Source organism: Carettochelys insculpta, chromosome 7 (genome assembly GCF_033958435.1).
Source record: "Carettochelys insculpta isolate YL-2023 chromosome 7, ASM3395843v1, whole genome shotgun sequence".
Lineage (NCBI taxonomy): Eukaryota > Metazoa > Chordata > Testudines > Carettochelyidae > Carettochelys > Carettochelys insculpta.
Genome location: NC_134143.1, coordinates 71,770,979 through 71,786,866, shown reverse-complemented (window position 1 = coordinate 71,786,866; position 15,888 = coordinate 71,770,979). Strand labels below are relative to the sequence as shown.

The 15,888-nt window shown below is 40.8% G+C and overlaps 1 protein-coding gene across 2 annotated transcripts in view; it reads left to right on the top strand.

Annotated features, from left to right (window-relative positions):
• CNNM2 (cyclin and CBS domain divalent metal cation transport mediator 2) overlaps positions 1–15,888 on the top strand; it is a 196,974-nt gene that overhangs the window by 152,717 nt on the left and 28,369 nt on the right. For both annotated transcript variants that reach the window (XM_074999245.1, XM_074999244.1), the window contains exon 2: positions 12,165–12,308. In XM_074999245.1, coding sequence (XP_074855346.1) covers positions 12,165–12,308 — 144 coding nt within the window. The remainder of the gene's footprint in view (positions 1–12,164; positions 12,309–15,888) is intronic.

Genomic DNA, 15,888 nt, shown 5'->3' with positions numbered 1-15,888 from the left:
AAACATTAACAACAGAAATGACAGAAAGTTAGATCAATAAAACTGAAAGTTAATGATCTAAGATCTGAGGAATGCAAAGGCACTTAAGTCAGAAGTCATTTTAAAAAATGAATGTGATTAATGGACAAAAGTAATGTGCAAGCGAAGATAAGAAAAGGGAAATATATCCAACCCCCACTTCCCTTAACTTCCTGCACCACCCACTCTGGCCTCTGTTTTGAGCTGATACGTTGCTTTCAGCACTATTTACATCCTTATATAAGTACAATCTCCTCAGTTAACCTCTTCCAAAAGTCCAAACATGTTTCTGTTGCTGCCTCCTGTACTTTACAAGGATTTAACATCCAGTGGTACCTCTGGATGCTGGGCTCTAGAAGCTCCCCAAATTAAATTGTACTTACCCTAGGATGTGGGCCAGGTAGGATTAGATGTAGATGATGCTGTAATGTTGGCTTTTAAATTGCAGCAGAATGTTTGCTTTAACTTGACTTGTGAGCTTCCTTAGTATGTAGGCAATTGGAATTCTTCAGCATTACAGGCTTTTATTTTTGTTTGAGAAACGTTTCCTGACCTCTTTGCTTTTATTTTTAAGGATTGGATGTAGTTCTGATGAGGGTGTCAAACAATGTGATAATTGGGCTCAGTGAGAGGGTCCCAAAAGCAATTAAAGGCCTTAGGTGAGGGAGTTGCTACAAACCCTGGAATCAACAATTACTGGGTTCTAAAAGTGGGACTGTGGGGAGTAGAGCAAGTCACAGGGCAAAACAGTGATGTGGGGTACACCCACTGCTCAGTGTGTTAGTAGATGCTTCCCAGAGGATCTTTGCCTGAGTGCAGGAATGTATGATACCGGAAAAGATCCTTTGCTAAGAAAACTCTCTCTCTTTCCTTCCTCCAACTTCCTTGTGGTGTGTCTCTTGAAAAGTAGGAGCCCTGGAGAATGAAACATTTTATCTAGAGAATACTTACAGCACCTTTGTTTCAGCACAGGAAAATCTTAGGTTGTGTGCTCCCCCTGCTGACTACATTTCAGCTAGTTAATGGTAGCTTCTGGTCCCAGAGAAAAGAAATGTTGACATGGTCAGCTTGTCTCTTGCATAGACAAGGAAGTAATAGAATTAACATGGCTTTTTAAAGCTTCATTAGACACTAAAGGACAAATACATTGTTTACTGACTGTATGCCCCCTTTCATCTCAAGAAATAGTAGTTAGCAGCAGTGGTGAGGATCTATGGGCAGAGTTTGAGTCTGCAGCTTCTCTCTTGGCTTTTCTGTCCAATGTTGAATTTTGAGTCAGTTGCAATAGCCACATGGCAGTCTATTTCCGAATTCTGGAGTCAGGGAGTTTTTTCTTCTAAGACAAAGTTCTTTTGTGTGGCTTGCACAGATACTATCAAAAGATGATGTGCCCTGTCATAGCAATTGTCACCAGGTATTTCAATCTGGTGATGTAGATTCCCAGGATTTTGGATTGATGATGAATTTTTCATGGCATTTTTGCATGTATCCTTGAATCTTAACTTTGGTCTTCCTCTTGTTCTCAACCCACGTTTCAGTTTACCAAAGAGAATTTCTTTGGGAAGACATTCGTCACCCATTCTTCTCACATGACCAAGCCATCGTAGTCTTCTGCTGTTAGGGATCGCAATGAGGATGGGATTGCCAGATCTTGACAGGACATCTGTATTTGAAATTTTATCTTGTCAGTTGATATTCATAATTCTGTGGAGGCAGTAAAGATGGAAGCTGTTCGTTTTTTTTCTCTTGGTTCGAGTAGGTGGTCCACGCCTCAGAACCACATAGCAGAACACTCAGTACACATGCCTGGTAGATTAGTATTGTTTTCACTGTCAGTTTAGGTTTGTTCCATGCTTGTTTTGTAACTTTGCCAAAAATAGTAGCTGTCCTGATTCTGAAATTCAGATCTTCATCCATGACTAGGTTTGTGGTGACAGTAGATGCAAGGTAACAGAATTGTTGAACCACATCTAATGGGCTGTTATCCAGAATGACATTGGGTTGCCGAGGTATATCTTGAGTTATGTCAAGGGAAAACAACTTGCAGGCGCTGAATAGAGAATCTATCAGTGACTGTAGTGTGTCTTCATTATGAGCAAGGAGAGCTGCATCATCTGCGAAGAGGAGTTCCCTAATGAGGACTTTTGTGACCTTAGTTTAGGCCTTGAGTCGTTCCAGGTTGTAGAGAGAGCCATCTAATCTTGTGTGGAGAAATAGATTGTTGCATGAGTTTTGAAATACACGATTTAATAGAAATGAAAAGAATATGCCGAAGAGGGTAGGGGCAAGAGCACACCCTTATTTGACTCTGCTGTTCATTGCAAATGGTTCTGATGTTGATCCCTCATATTGAACTGTTGCTTTCATGTTTTCATGAAAGGATGTTATAAGCTTGAGTAGGGTTGGTGGGCAGCCAGTCTTGGTTAATACTCTGTATAATCCTGATCTACTAACTACGTCAAATGCCTTTGTTAAGTCCACCAATGCTATGATTAATGGCTTTCCTTGTTCTCTACGTTTTTCCTGTAGTTGTCGAAGTGAGAAAATCATGTCCACTGTTGACCTGCCAGCCCTGAAGCCACAATGTGTTTCTGGATAGACTCAATCTGAGAGTTTTTGCAGGCATTTGAGAATGACACAGGCAAATGCTTTGCCTGTGATGCTCAGAAATGAGATGCCTCTGTAATTGTTGCAGTCACCCTTGTTGCCTTTGTTTTTATAGAAAGTGATGATGTTTGCATCCTTCATGTCATGGGGGACATCTCCTGCTCTCCAACATTTTAGGAGTAAATCATAGAGGAAGGGGAAGAGCACAGCCTTGTTTGCCTTCAGGACTTCAGCTGGAATTGTGTCATTTCCTGGTGCTTTTCCATTGGAGAGAGCATCGAGAGCTTGAGAAAGTTCCTCCTCCATAGGTACTGCATCTGGCTCAGTTAATTTACTAGTAAAGGAGTAAATCTGTGTGGAAGTGACATCTGTTTTTGGAGTATTTCAAAAAGATCTACTTTACTGTAATTTACTGTGGGACATTGGGACATGGAAGGACTCAGAACTGTTTAAATAGTATTTCGGTGTCTCTTAAATTGTACTGTATGAACTATGACCAAGAATGACCTTAATGTTGTGTGTGTTTGCCCTTACATTTAATCTAGTTTTCTTTTTTCTTTTGAGTTAGCCAAAACAGTGATAGGTCTCTTTCCAGACTCAATATTTTCCCTTACTAAAATTGTCACCTTTTCTCTCTGCTTTAGTTTACGGAAGTATTTCTGTGGTATGTTAAATTTCTAAGCTGTTCCTATATTGAAGCAGCCAGTGCTCTGATAACTTCATGTGTCCCCATAGAAAGGTGTTTCTCTGTTTTTGGCTCTCTTGCCAGGTTGGTTTTGCACAGTTGATGTGGACTATTTTGCTTTTCAGGTAACTTGCTCTTTTGTGTCTTGTTCCGTGTTGTTTTCAGTTTCACAATCTCTTACACTACAGCATTATCCTGATGCATACTTCTCTAGTGTATTGGGGCCCAACTTTGAGAGGCAGCTCTTACCAGTAGATGTCAACTGGTTCTGGCCAGTGCTGACTGTGACTCATTCAGCTGAGCAAGCTTTAAATCACCATGGAACTGGGGCTACTCAGCCCAAGCTCCATGATAAATTAAAGCTGGCCTACTAACTAGTGAACAATGGTATTATTTTATTAGCCAAACAGGATCATTTTCATGCAGGGTTGTCCTTAGTATTCCCTGATTATTGTCTTCCATTTCTTGGATTTGGACCTTCATCAATGCTAACTCTTACGTGTGGTAGACTCTCCTTATCTTTAGACTCCCAAATGTTCTTTCTTTCTTCCAGCTCCCTCCTAAAGAGTCCATTTCTGAGAGCAGGGCTCAGTTTCTGATTTACCTTTGTCCTTCCCTTATAGATTTTGCTGACTTGCTTGTTATTTTATAGGTAAGACCTTTTTCTTGCCTGAGGCATTCTTGCTAAGTTACCTTTTAAACTGCAACAAGTGGCAGCTGCCTCTAAGGATGTTTTTACATCAAGGGCAGCTGGCAGAATGCTTTCTCACCAGGGATACCAGCTTCATACAAAAGCAAATTAAATTGTAGGCCACAGCGGTTAAGTTATGAAGAGAGAGAGAGAGAGAGAGAGAGAGTGTGTGTGTGTGTGCGCGCGCGCACACACACTGAATGAGAGAATATAAGAAGTTAAAAATGGAAAATACATATTTTATCCATTCTGCTGCATCAGCTAAGAGCCAATAAAGGAATTTTTTTGATAGATGCAGGATACGTTTTAATCTGTGGCTTTGTCCGGTCTTGCTCTAAAAGTCCCAAGCAATTGAACTTTCACCACTTCCTTGGGGAGCCATCTACAGTTAATACAACTAACTCCTTGTCAGGAATTTTTTTTCTTGAAACTCAGTTTAAATTTTCCTTGTCTTGGAGTTATTGCAGTAGATCAGAGAGATCTTTTGGAGGAGCTGACGGGGAGGGGAGAGTGGGAGAAGGGTTGATAGTGGGAAGTTATTGTTATATGGCATTCTGAATATGAGGAAAGAGCTGGCGTATTTGTCTAGTCAGGATTTTGAAGCTGTAAAATGGTATGTAAAAAAATATGGAGAATCATTTCCTGCCTTGTGCTGGCAATCTGATTTTCAGTTATTTTACATACTGTGCATGTTAAATGGGCATTGGCAACTAGTTTTCATCCCCAAATTTAGACTTAATGGTGTGATTTTTTTTCTTTTGCAGGGGGGTAAGGAGGTAGAAATGGAGTGAAGGAAAGGGTAGTGTCTGTTGAATCTTTGATTTTGTTTAAATAAAAACCTTTTAATGTTCTCATGCAGTATTTTGAATCCAAACAGAGTTTTGCTGGGCAAAGAGAAACAGGGCTTATTTGGGGAAAATGGTATTGCATATGCTTGGTAGGTCTGATCTCAGCGTTCCTCAAACTGTGGGTCATGACCCCAAAGTGAGTCATGACATGTGTTTAATGGGGTCTTCAGGGCTGACTTAGACTTGCCAGGGCCAAAACTGAAGTCTGATTCCCATCACCCAACCCCAAAGTTGATACCATCGGCCCTGGATGGAGGAGGCGGGACTGAGTTATAGGCACTCCAGCTATCATGTCCTTGCCTGGGGCTGGGCTGTGAGGCTCATGCTTTGGTTTTCCCATCTGGGTTAATGGGGCTTGAATGCGCCCTGGCTGCATCTCCTTTTTGGGACTGTGTAGTAATTTTTGTTAAGAAGATCATAGGGCAGTGAAGTTTGAGAGCCCCTAGACTACATGATTACACTGATCCCTTCTGGGCATAGAGTCTGTGAATCCACATTTTAACTTACTTGAAATTATACAACAAACTTCAAACTAGTCAAGTTTTTTGTTTTTTTTTTACAGTGCACAGTTAACCTGTGAAGCTCATTGAGACAAGGTATTATTGAGAATTGAGATTCAAAGAAGGATTAAACTATCACATCATATCACAGATACCAGAGAAGCTTTTCAAAGGCACAAATACTAGTTAGCCACCAAACTCTGACTAAAAGTAAAAGAGTTTGGCTATGGCATCTGTCACTGATGCTTTATTAGAAAGTCTTCCCCATTCATTAACACATCTTACCTGATGAAAAAGAGATCAGACCGTCAAGCTTTAAGGTAATCATCAACAGGTAATGGTCTAAGATTCAGAAAAAGCTTCCTGCTCATAATCATCCTATTATCTAATAGTCTGTTGATGGGTTACTTTCATTTGAAATACCTGGTAGTTGCCTGTTGTTCTGGCCATCTAGATTAGTTGGAATGGTGGTCTGACCTGGTATGACACTTCCTATGTTGTCCCTTGTTTTTCAATAAAACTGAATTAACAGGCTTTAATAAAATGGCCAAACCAGATCTTCTACTCTGTGGAACTTCCATAAAACACTCTTCTTTCTAGATGCAAACCTTGCACTTGCAGAGATACAGGAGTTTCTAGTTATCCACCCATAACAACGGTTTATCCTTTGATAGCTCCTACTAAGCCCATCCCTTCCCAGTTAAAAGCCTTCAACCGAAGTGGAGGTTTTCATCCTTGTGCCCCAATTGCTTCCTGAAATCTGTTTTAAATTTGTTTTGTTTGTGGTGCTGGTATGAATAGCAGCAGCTGCACAGTACATTGAACATTCTGGTGCTGCTGAGGCTAATGATGACATTCTGCTATTGGACGTTGTCACATACAAGCATGTAGTATGTCAGTCCAGATGTGTGTACCATATATTCTGTTTACATGTCATCTTTGTGAACTGAAAACTTAATACAGTAAAAGTTCGGTTATCCTGCACCTGGATAACTGACATTTTTGGTTAATTGGCATGCCACGGGCCAGCTGACTGTCTGGGGACATCGGAGTGGGGCCAGATGCCCGTCGCCTGGCTGGGGTGGAGAGACGTAGAGTGGGGCTGGCTGCTGGCCCCAGCTTGTCTATCTGGCACGTTTTAACCAGGGATCCTGGATAATAAAGCTTGTATCATACATATTTATAATCCCAAATGTAAAGTATGAAGATCCTAAAACAGAAACAGAATTGCCAAGAGTGTTTTGTACCACGTTAAAAAGGACATCATTTTAACAGACGTCCTTCTGTTTTCTATGGAATACTTTCTTCTAAAGACTTCAAGGAAGCTGCTTCCCTCTGATTTCACTGAACAAAGGTTGTCTCTCTAGAACATTCACTGACACTGAGATTTCAGCTACAATCCTTTAAAAATACTTTTTATTAGACATTGATGTGCTACCTTGAGAGCAGAGCAAAGCATTGCAAATCCATGAACAATAGGATTAGATTGGATTTGCTCTTAAGGAAACACTCTCTCAGAAGCCATTGTTGGTCCGAACGATAACTGGAATAATTAGAATCTTAGAAATGTAGGGCTTGAAGGAACTTTGTGAAGTCATCAAGTCCAGTACAACTATGTATGCTGAGAAAGGACCAAACAAAAGTAGACTGGTTGTGATCAGTGTTAGTCCATATTTTTCTTAAAAACCTTCAATGATGGCCATTCCACATCCTTCCTTGGAAGCCTGTTCCAAAGTTTAACTATGCTCATAGTTAGAAAGCTTTTTCTAATATTTGTTAGTGCAGATTAAGCCAATTCCCTCTTATACAAATTATCAATTAACACATTTCAACTTCAAAGTTCCGTGCAAACATTAGCTCATGGAGCACAATTGTGAGTTGTTGCTGCTACCACCATTTTCTAGTGAAGAAACTGAGGCCACAGAAAGTGTCTGTAAAGAGCTGAGGTTAGAATTCTGAGTTCCTGTCTCCCAGTAGTCTGCTTAGATTGTTCCTCTCTGAAGCAGCCTGTGCTGTTGTACAGCTCAGGATCATTGAAAGAATCAGCATCTTACTAGTATCGAAGAGGTAGAGGTGTTAATCTGTATCTTCAAGAACAAGAAGTCCTGTGGAACCTTATAGACTAACAGATATTTTGGAGCATAAGCTTTCATGGGCAAAGACCCGCTTCGTCAGATGCAACCAAAAATAGTAATCAAGGTTGACAAATCAGAAGAAAAGTCAAGGTGAGCAAATCAGGGAGTAGAGGGGCGGGGGGAGGAGGCAAGACTTAGATAAGGTTAGATTAGATTTTTGGTTCTCTATGCCTTAAATATTGAGTCTGTTCTGGTCTGGCTGTGGTCTGAAGAAGTGGGTCTGTCCCACAAAAGCTCACCTAATAAATTATTTTGCTAGTCTTTAAAGTGCTACTTTTCTGCTTTTTTTGTTTTGATAATATATAGACTAGCATGGCTTTCTCTTGTGTAGAAGTCCTCCAGCAAGCCAGAAAAGAGCAGTCCTGACATTCTTGAGATTTCTGAGGTAACAAGATGAAATATAATTTTGGAAAAGCCAAAAAGCCCCACTGTCCTTCTTTTAACATCATAAAGAAATGAAAAAGTGCCAAACTCCATCTTTAAAAAAAAATCTTTGATAGTTTAACTTTTAAAAAAGAACCTTGCCTAAAAGGGTGGTTGGTGATATAGCTCACTTTCCCACATTAAAAATCATCCACCAAAATAATGAGGGTGACACAAAGATGAAGTGAATTCTGTCATGAAGAATGTTCTACTCTTTGAAGTGTTTAGTGATGGCAAATGGCTTGACAGATGTGTCCCTAATTCCCATGGCCTCACACTCAGTAATTTTTGCTTATTTTCTGTTTGAGATGTAAGATTGGATAAACCAGTTCTTCCTTATTCGGAAAACAAAAAGCAGTCAGGTAGCACTTTAAAGACTAACAAAATAGTTTATTAGGTGAGCTTTCGTGGGACAGACCCACTTCTTCAGACCATAGCCAGACCAGAACAGACTCAATATTTAAGACACAGAGAACCAAAAACAGTAAGCAAGGAGGACAAATCAGAAAAAGATAATCAGGGTGAGCAAACTGGCAGGTAACACCTCTGCCGTGAACAAAGAGGAGGTAGGAGCCAAGCTGTTCTTATTCTGAAAAGTTCAATAGATATGGAGTAAAAGCCTGTGTTTATGTAATCTAGTAGTAGTAGGCATCCTTCAGTCTGCATAGACTATGGATCGCGCCCTTCAAAATTTCAATTGAGGACTTCATTTACAGCGTCTATTGTGACTATAAAGACCCACACGAGAGTGACAGTCCTTGCTGCATCTCTTGCAGATGTAGTGGGTGTCTGGCAAGTCCTTATTGTGCTTTCTGTGCGCTCGCTTCTCCTCTGCTAGCTGTCTGATCTTCAACTCACCCTTCTGAAGGCCCTTGTGTAACCCCTGTCTCCATCTGCTGCGGTCGTCTGCTAGTTCTTCCCAGTTGTCCAGCTCGACGTCTACCTCTCTGAGGTCTCTCTTGCAGACATCTTTGTAACGCAGCTGGGGGCGTCCAGGAGGTCTTTTGCCAGAGGCTAGCTCACCATACAGGATATCTTTTGGAATCCTTCCATTGTTCATCTTGTGGACATGGCCAAGCCAGCGGAGTTGACGCTGCCTGAGGAGGGTGTGCATGGTTGGGATTCCAGCTTGCTCAAGGACAACAGTGGTGGTAACTCTGTCCTTCCATGATATTCCAAGGATGCGCCTGAGGCAGCGCAAGTGGAAGATGTTCAGCCTCTTTTCCTGGCAGGCATACAGGGTCCAAGTCTCGCTGCCGTAAAGGAGGGTGCTGAGGATGCAGGCTCTGTAGACTTGCATTTTGGTGTGATTGTACAGCTTGTTGTTATTCCACACTCTTCTGCTGAGTCTGAACAGAGTTGTGGCCGCTTTTCCGATCCTCCTATTTAGCTCAGTGTCCAACGACAGGGTGTCGGTGATGGTGGACCCGACGTAAACGAACTCGTGGACAACCTCTAACGTATAGTTGTCAATGCTGATTGATGGGGATTCAGCAACATCCTGACCGAGTACGTTCGTCTTCTTTAGGCTGATGGTAATCTAGAGCTGAAATAATTCAATAGATTGTGAATTGTTTGGGAAAGAGATCTAGTCCTCTTTCTTGTGTGCTCACTCTATACGTTCTTTTATTTTTTAAGATCTGGAACTGTTATTCTCTTGTATTAACATCTAAATGACTGCGTGATAATTTCTGTCTGTTCTGGGATGTGATAGAAATCAACAGCTGATTGAAAAGAGTGGTACCTTCTAATATGAAAATAAACATCTTGACTTCTGGAGCTTGCCTTGATGTTTTCTCCAGATCTTCAGGCTAATATAAGGAGAGTTATTGCATGGACAGCATTGCATCCAGCTAATGTCATCTCAGAAATAAATGCTGCAGGGAGCAAAGCCCACTAGTTTTAAATGGTGTCTCATGAGAAATAGAGGTGAGAGATCTGGAAACCTCGCCAGGAACACAAAGAAATGCTGGTGAAGAGAGATCAGTGAAACTTTCAGTTCACTAAGCCTGTTGATCTTTTAAATTGTAAATCATCGTTCGAATAACTTACTCTTGAATAAGGTCCCTTCAAGATAAGATTCATTGGTGCTGTGGAGTTGGTATTTAAAGTATGTCCATCTGCATCTAAATGAGTAGCTCCAAGACAATCAGATTATGCAGTAGTTACTTTGGTGAGAATATCGCCTAAGTGGAATGGAAACTTCATTTTGAGTCTAATATTAGACCATGCTTTGGAAAATTCCTTTTAAATGATTACAAGCTGGGAATAGCAAAAGAATTTAACTTTCGGCAGACAGCATTCACCAAGAATTTGTTTTTAACTGCTTATGTTGGGTCCCTGGGAAAGCAGATGTGAAAATCTTACCGAAGTGAATTGACTTGACCTGATGCAATGTTTATATCAGTCGTTGATAAGTTTTTCCTCCCCAGTCTAATTTGTTCAAGATATTTTCATTCTTTGAGCGTGAGCAAGCCTGGGTTGGAATAGTTTGAATGCCTACCCGTCTAATAATCCAAATCTTCATGCATCCAGACATTATTGCCTATAAAGGGGTCTGAGCAAAGGAAGCAGAAGTTGGACTATTTTGGTTATGCTCCGTGGCTCGGCAGAGTGCAAGAGTTAGGTGTCAGTCTGGAGATCAGTAAAGGGGATGTAACATAATATTGCCCAGTTTAAAATAGACTGCATACATTGAGACCACTATTTTTCGGCTTCAGCAAGTAGCTTTGGTATGGTTGGTTGGGTGTGTCTTTGCAAACTCTTTGAGCCTAGAGTTAGAGGCACTTTTCTACTTAGCTTTGCAATTAAGAGTGTTGGCTATAGAAATTGGCTGCTAAATATGCCTCTTTCAGTCTTAGTCCAAGGCATGATTATGTTCTATGGAACAAAATAACACAGTAGCTGGCAAAGAATATTTTAAAAGTTGTTAATGCACTGTGAAATCAGCACAGCCACAGATGACATTGGGAGGGAGCTTCATAGCTACTAGCACAGCGGTTTTTCAACCTTTTGTTATAAAGTACCCTCTTTTAAAATAAATAAATAAAAGTACCCCCAGACTTCACTAAGAGTGTGCATACCGCTGGTTGAGAAACATGGCTTTAAGGTAATCTGAGGATTTGAAACAAGTACCATTCAACCTTTCCGGATTATTGTACCCTTTTCAGGAGTCACATTTGTTTTGCATACCAGCAAGTTACACCTCACTTTAAAACTGCTTATTTACAAAAACATGCAAAAATATCACCAAAGACTATTCCTGAAAACTTGCTGACTTTCTACCATCTTATCATCAAATAAACAAATTGGAATAGTATATTGTACTTACTTTTCATCGTGGCACATATGAAGCAGTAGAAACAAGTCATTGTCTGAAAGACCTTTTTAGATCGTACTGATTTTGTTAGTGTTTTATATAGGCTGTTGTAAAACTAGGCAAATATCTAGATGAGTTGAAGTACACCCTGGAAGACCTTGGTATACCCCCAAGAGTACATGTACCCCTGGTTGAAAAACACTGCGCTAACATATCACATTTCAGCTTCATCCTCTTTGCTCTAATTAATAGTACTTTGACATCAACATGAATTTTATGTTGATTGATTTTAATATACTCCCTTTGTCCAGTAGCGTGTCTACATTTTTAACAAAATTAATAATTTCATAAGTTTGTCTTCTTGTCCGCCAATCTCTTGTTTGATGGGAGATGAGAGAAGACAGAAGGACCTCCACCACCAAATATGATTGGACAATCTCTTCTCCTCCTCCCCACCACCTGCCATATGCCCTGTTCACACACCTACCTTCTGTTACTTGAAATTCATTTGTTGCCGACGTTCTCAGAGTGTGAGAAAATGTATGTACAGGAGCGCTGTGCAAGCAGGGCAGGGGTCTGATGTCCTGTTGCTGGTGCAAAAGCAGGATGTGAAGATGACCATCAACAAAACAATGAAATGGACTTAACATCAAGGCCTGACAAATGCAGAGGTTAAACAAATTGGGAGGAATGCTCAGTATATCTAATCGTTCCACTCTGGTGATCTTAGAGGCAACTTGTGACAGCATCAGGACAGACATTTTCATGGAAATCTGGGTTTGTTGTTTTTTTTTTAGCTGACAGTGTCCCTTTAAGAATCTACTGGACTGTGGTTGCTCTGTTCTAGAATGAGAGAAACATAATTTCTTATGAGTCTCTATTTTTTCTCATCTAATCTCTGAGTCTAAAGTCGTAATTGTTACTCTGTCTCCCTCCAGGCAAATCTCATCTGGCAATTGTACAGCGAGTCAACAACGAAGGGGAAGGGGACCCTTTTTATGAAGTCCTGGGGATTGTCACTTTAGAAGATGTGATTGAAGAAATCATCAAATCTGAGATTCTAGATGAAACTGATTTGTACAGTGAGTACAAGCTTCCTGTGCGTTTTCTTTAAACATCAAAAAGAATTCTTCCAACTTTCCATAGGTTCTGGAACCAGTGGTGCAGGGAGCATTGGTTTCCATTAGGGTTTACACTTTGGTTCAATGGCACTCAGCACCTCCACTGTGGAAGACACAGAAGCCTATAGGAGAACACTTTAATCTCCCTGGGTGTTCAGTAATGGCTTTAAAAGTAATCGTTCTTTTATAGACTAAGTTTACCATAAGATTACATAGGGAGACGTCTGAATTGGAATTCATTTGCAAATTTGACACATTTAAATTAAAACAAATCAGCAATCATGTAGCACTTTAAAGACTAACAGAATAATTTATTAGGTGATGAGGTCTTGTGGGACAGAGCCACTTCGTCAGAGCTATATAGATCTGAAGAAGTGGGTTTGTCCCATGAAAGCTCATTACCTAATAAATTATTTTGTTAGTCTTTAAAGTGCTACATGATTGCTGATTTGGTTTGTTAGTCTGCATTCTAACACGGCTACCTCTCTGTTATAAATTAAGCTTTAACAAGGATCTCAGCTATCCTACGAATTACAAGGGCCATTTCCCTGGCTTTGATGTTCTCTGGAAGCGGACGCAACCTACTTAACTTATGTGCTTTGTCTGCTGGTCCTACTAGTAACAGGTAACCCCACCCCCTCTTTCCTTCTTACCTTCCCCCAACCCCTTATTGCTATATAAACTCTGGATTCTAAGTGTGTGCACCAATCATATGAAAAAGTGAATCTTACCCACAAAAGTCTCAAGAGGTAATAAATTTGTAAGTCTTTAAGGTGCTACAGGACTTGTTGTTGTTGGAGTCCTATATGCTGTCATCAATTTCATTTGTGCAATATGGCCCCTTCTATTTATGACATGCCAAAGTAGGACAGCTTTTGTTTGGAATCCTTCAATCCCAACAGTTTACGTGAGTAAAACTGACGTTTTATCTTGTCAGTTATCATTTCCCCACCTCAATTATATTCTTTGACCTTAGTGCACCTTTCAAAATCTCCATGCTTTACTTGATTAACATTACCCCGAGAGATCTAAGTATCACCCCCATTCTTCGATAGAAGACAGTGGGATGGGCTCTCTTTAGAGTTGGTCACTGCCAGTGAATTGGCAGGAACACAGTGATGATGAGGTACTTCCTTTCCTTAAGAACTCTGTGGTTATTCAGCCCCTAATGATTTCTCCTTACTCCACTAAGTTCTTTTCCCTCCTTAATGTTACTGTATTTTGAGAAGGGAAGGTGTCGTGATTTGAGCCCAGAATATCTGGTGCCCTTTCCCAGATCCACCAGACTTCCTGTCTCACTGTGGGCAAGTTACCTAATGTTTCCTTCTGTCCACTTCCCACCTGTACAACTGGCATACAAATTTTGGACTTTTTTTCTCATGTCCTTTTTCTGTCTTAGCTGTTCTTTATGTTGGTTGGGGAAGACACCATCTTTTACTGAGTGTTTGTGTAGGGCAGTGGTGGGCATCCTGCAGCCAACGGGCCAGATGTGGCCAGTCAGGGTTCTGTTTTTGTCCCGTGAGACATTTTATTTACCATTGGCCATGTGCAGAGTCACCAGATTATGCTGGTTTCTGTCCACGTCTTTTTTTTTTTTTTTTTTATATTGTTGTCACTGAAGTGACATATGCATGTTAAGCAAGAGCATGTGAAGTAGGCACGTGCTGATTACACACAATATTGACTGCAAGAGCTATGCTCCCTCTGCAGCCAATCAAAGTGCTGCTGTGGTCCAGTCAGCAGAGCCTACAAATTCTAAGCACACATGCAGTTAGCAGAACTATCGTATGCCAGAAGATGGTAATCTTGCACCCACTGAGATAAAGTTGGGCCTCTCATATAACCCACTCACTAGCCTAGGTTGCGCGTTGTTAGTATAAGGGTTAGTACATTGGGGCCTATCAGCACAACTGCAATAAAATAATCAGTTTATATACTCCTATGCTATTGAGGTATCCTCTGCTTCACTGTTTCTTTTCCTTTCTCTTAGACTTAGGAAATATTCATTTAATATTATCTCCTCAGCCTCTTAATAGTTTGTTTATTCTCTGAACCACTTTCAATTGGTCATTATCATTCTTGTATGGCTGTATAGGTTGTACCTCCATAATCTGGCATGATTTTAGTAAACCAGACAACCACTTATCATAGAATCATAGAAGAGTAGGACTGGAAGGGACCTCAAGAGGCCATCGAGTCCAGCCCCCTGCCCTCATGGCAGGACCAAGCACTTTCTAGACCATCCCTGAAAGCCATCTATCTAACCTCTTCTTAAATATCTCCAGTGATGGAGATTCTACCACCTCCCTTGGCAATTCGTTCCAGTGTTTGATCACCCTGACAGGAACTTTTTCCTAATGTCCAACCTGAACCTCCCCTGCTGCAATTTCAGTCCATTGCCTCTTGTTCTATCCTCAGAGGCAAGGAAGAACAAGTTCCCTCCCTCTGCCTTATGACACCCTTTTAGATACCTGAAAATTGCTATCATGTCCCCCCTCAATCTTCTCTTTTCCAAACTAAACAAGCACAGTTCTTTCAGCCTTGCTTCATAAGTCATGTTCTCTAGACCTTTGATCATTCTCGTTGCTCTCCTCTGGAACCTCTCCAATTTCTCCACATCCTTCCTGAACTGCGGTGCCCAGAACTGGACACAATACTCCAGCTGAGGCTTAACCAGCGCAGAGTAGAGTGGGAGAATGACTTCTCGTGTCCTGTTCACAACACACCTGTTAATGCATCCTAGAATCATGTTTGCTTTTTTTGCAACAGCATCACACTGTTGACTCATATTTAGCTTGTGGTCCACTATAACCCCTAGATCCCTTTCTGCTGTACTCATTCCTGGGCAGTCCTTTCCCACTCTGTATGTGTGACACTGATTGTTCCTTCCTAAGTGGAGCACTTTGCATTTGTCCTTATTAAACTTCATTCTGTTTACCTCAGCCCATTTCTCCAGTTTATCCAGATCCTTTTGAATTATGACCCTATCCTCCAAAGAAGTTGCAACCCCTCCCAGGTTGGTATCATCTGCAAACTTAATAAGTGTACTTGCTATGTCAATATCTAAATCGTTAATGAAGATATTGAACAGAACCGGTCCTAAAACAGACCCCTGCGGAACCCCACTAGTTATACTTTTCCAGCAGGATTGAAAACCATTAATAACTACTCTCTGGGTACAGTTATCCAGCCAGTTGTTCACCCACCTTATAGTAGCCCCATCTAAGTTGTATTTGCATAGTTTATTGATAAGTATATTATGTGATACCGTGTCAAATGCCTTACTGAAATCTAGGTATACCACATCCACCGCTTCTCCCTTATCCACAAGACTCGTTATTCTATCAAAGAAAGCTATTAGATCGGTTTGACATGATCTGTTTTTAACAAAAACATGCTGGCTGTTCCCTATCACCTTACCACCTTCCAATTGCTTGGAGATGATTTCTTTAATTACCTGCTCCATTATCTTTCCTGGCACAGAAGTTAAGCTGACTGGCCTGTAGTTTCCCGGGTTATTCTTGTTCCCCTTTTTATAAAT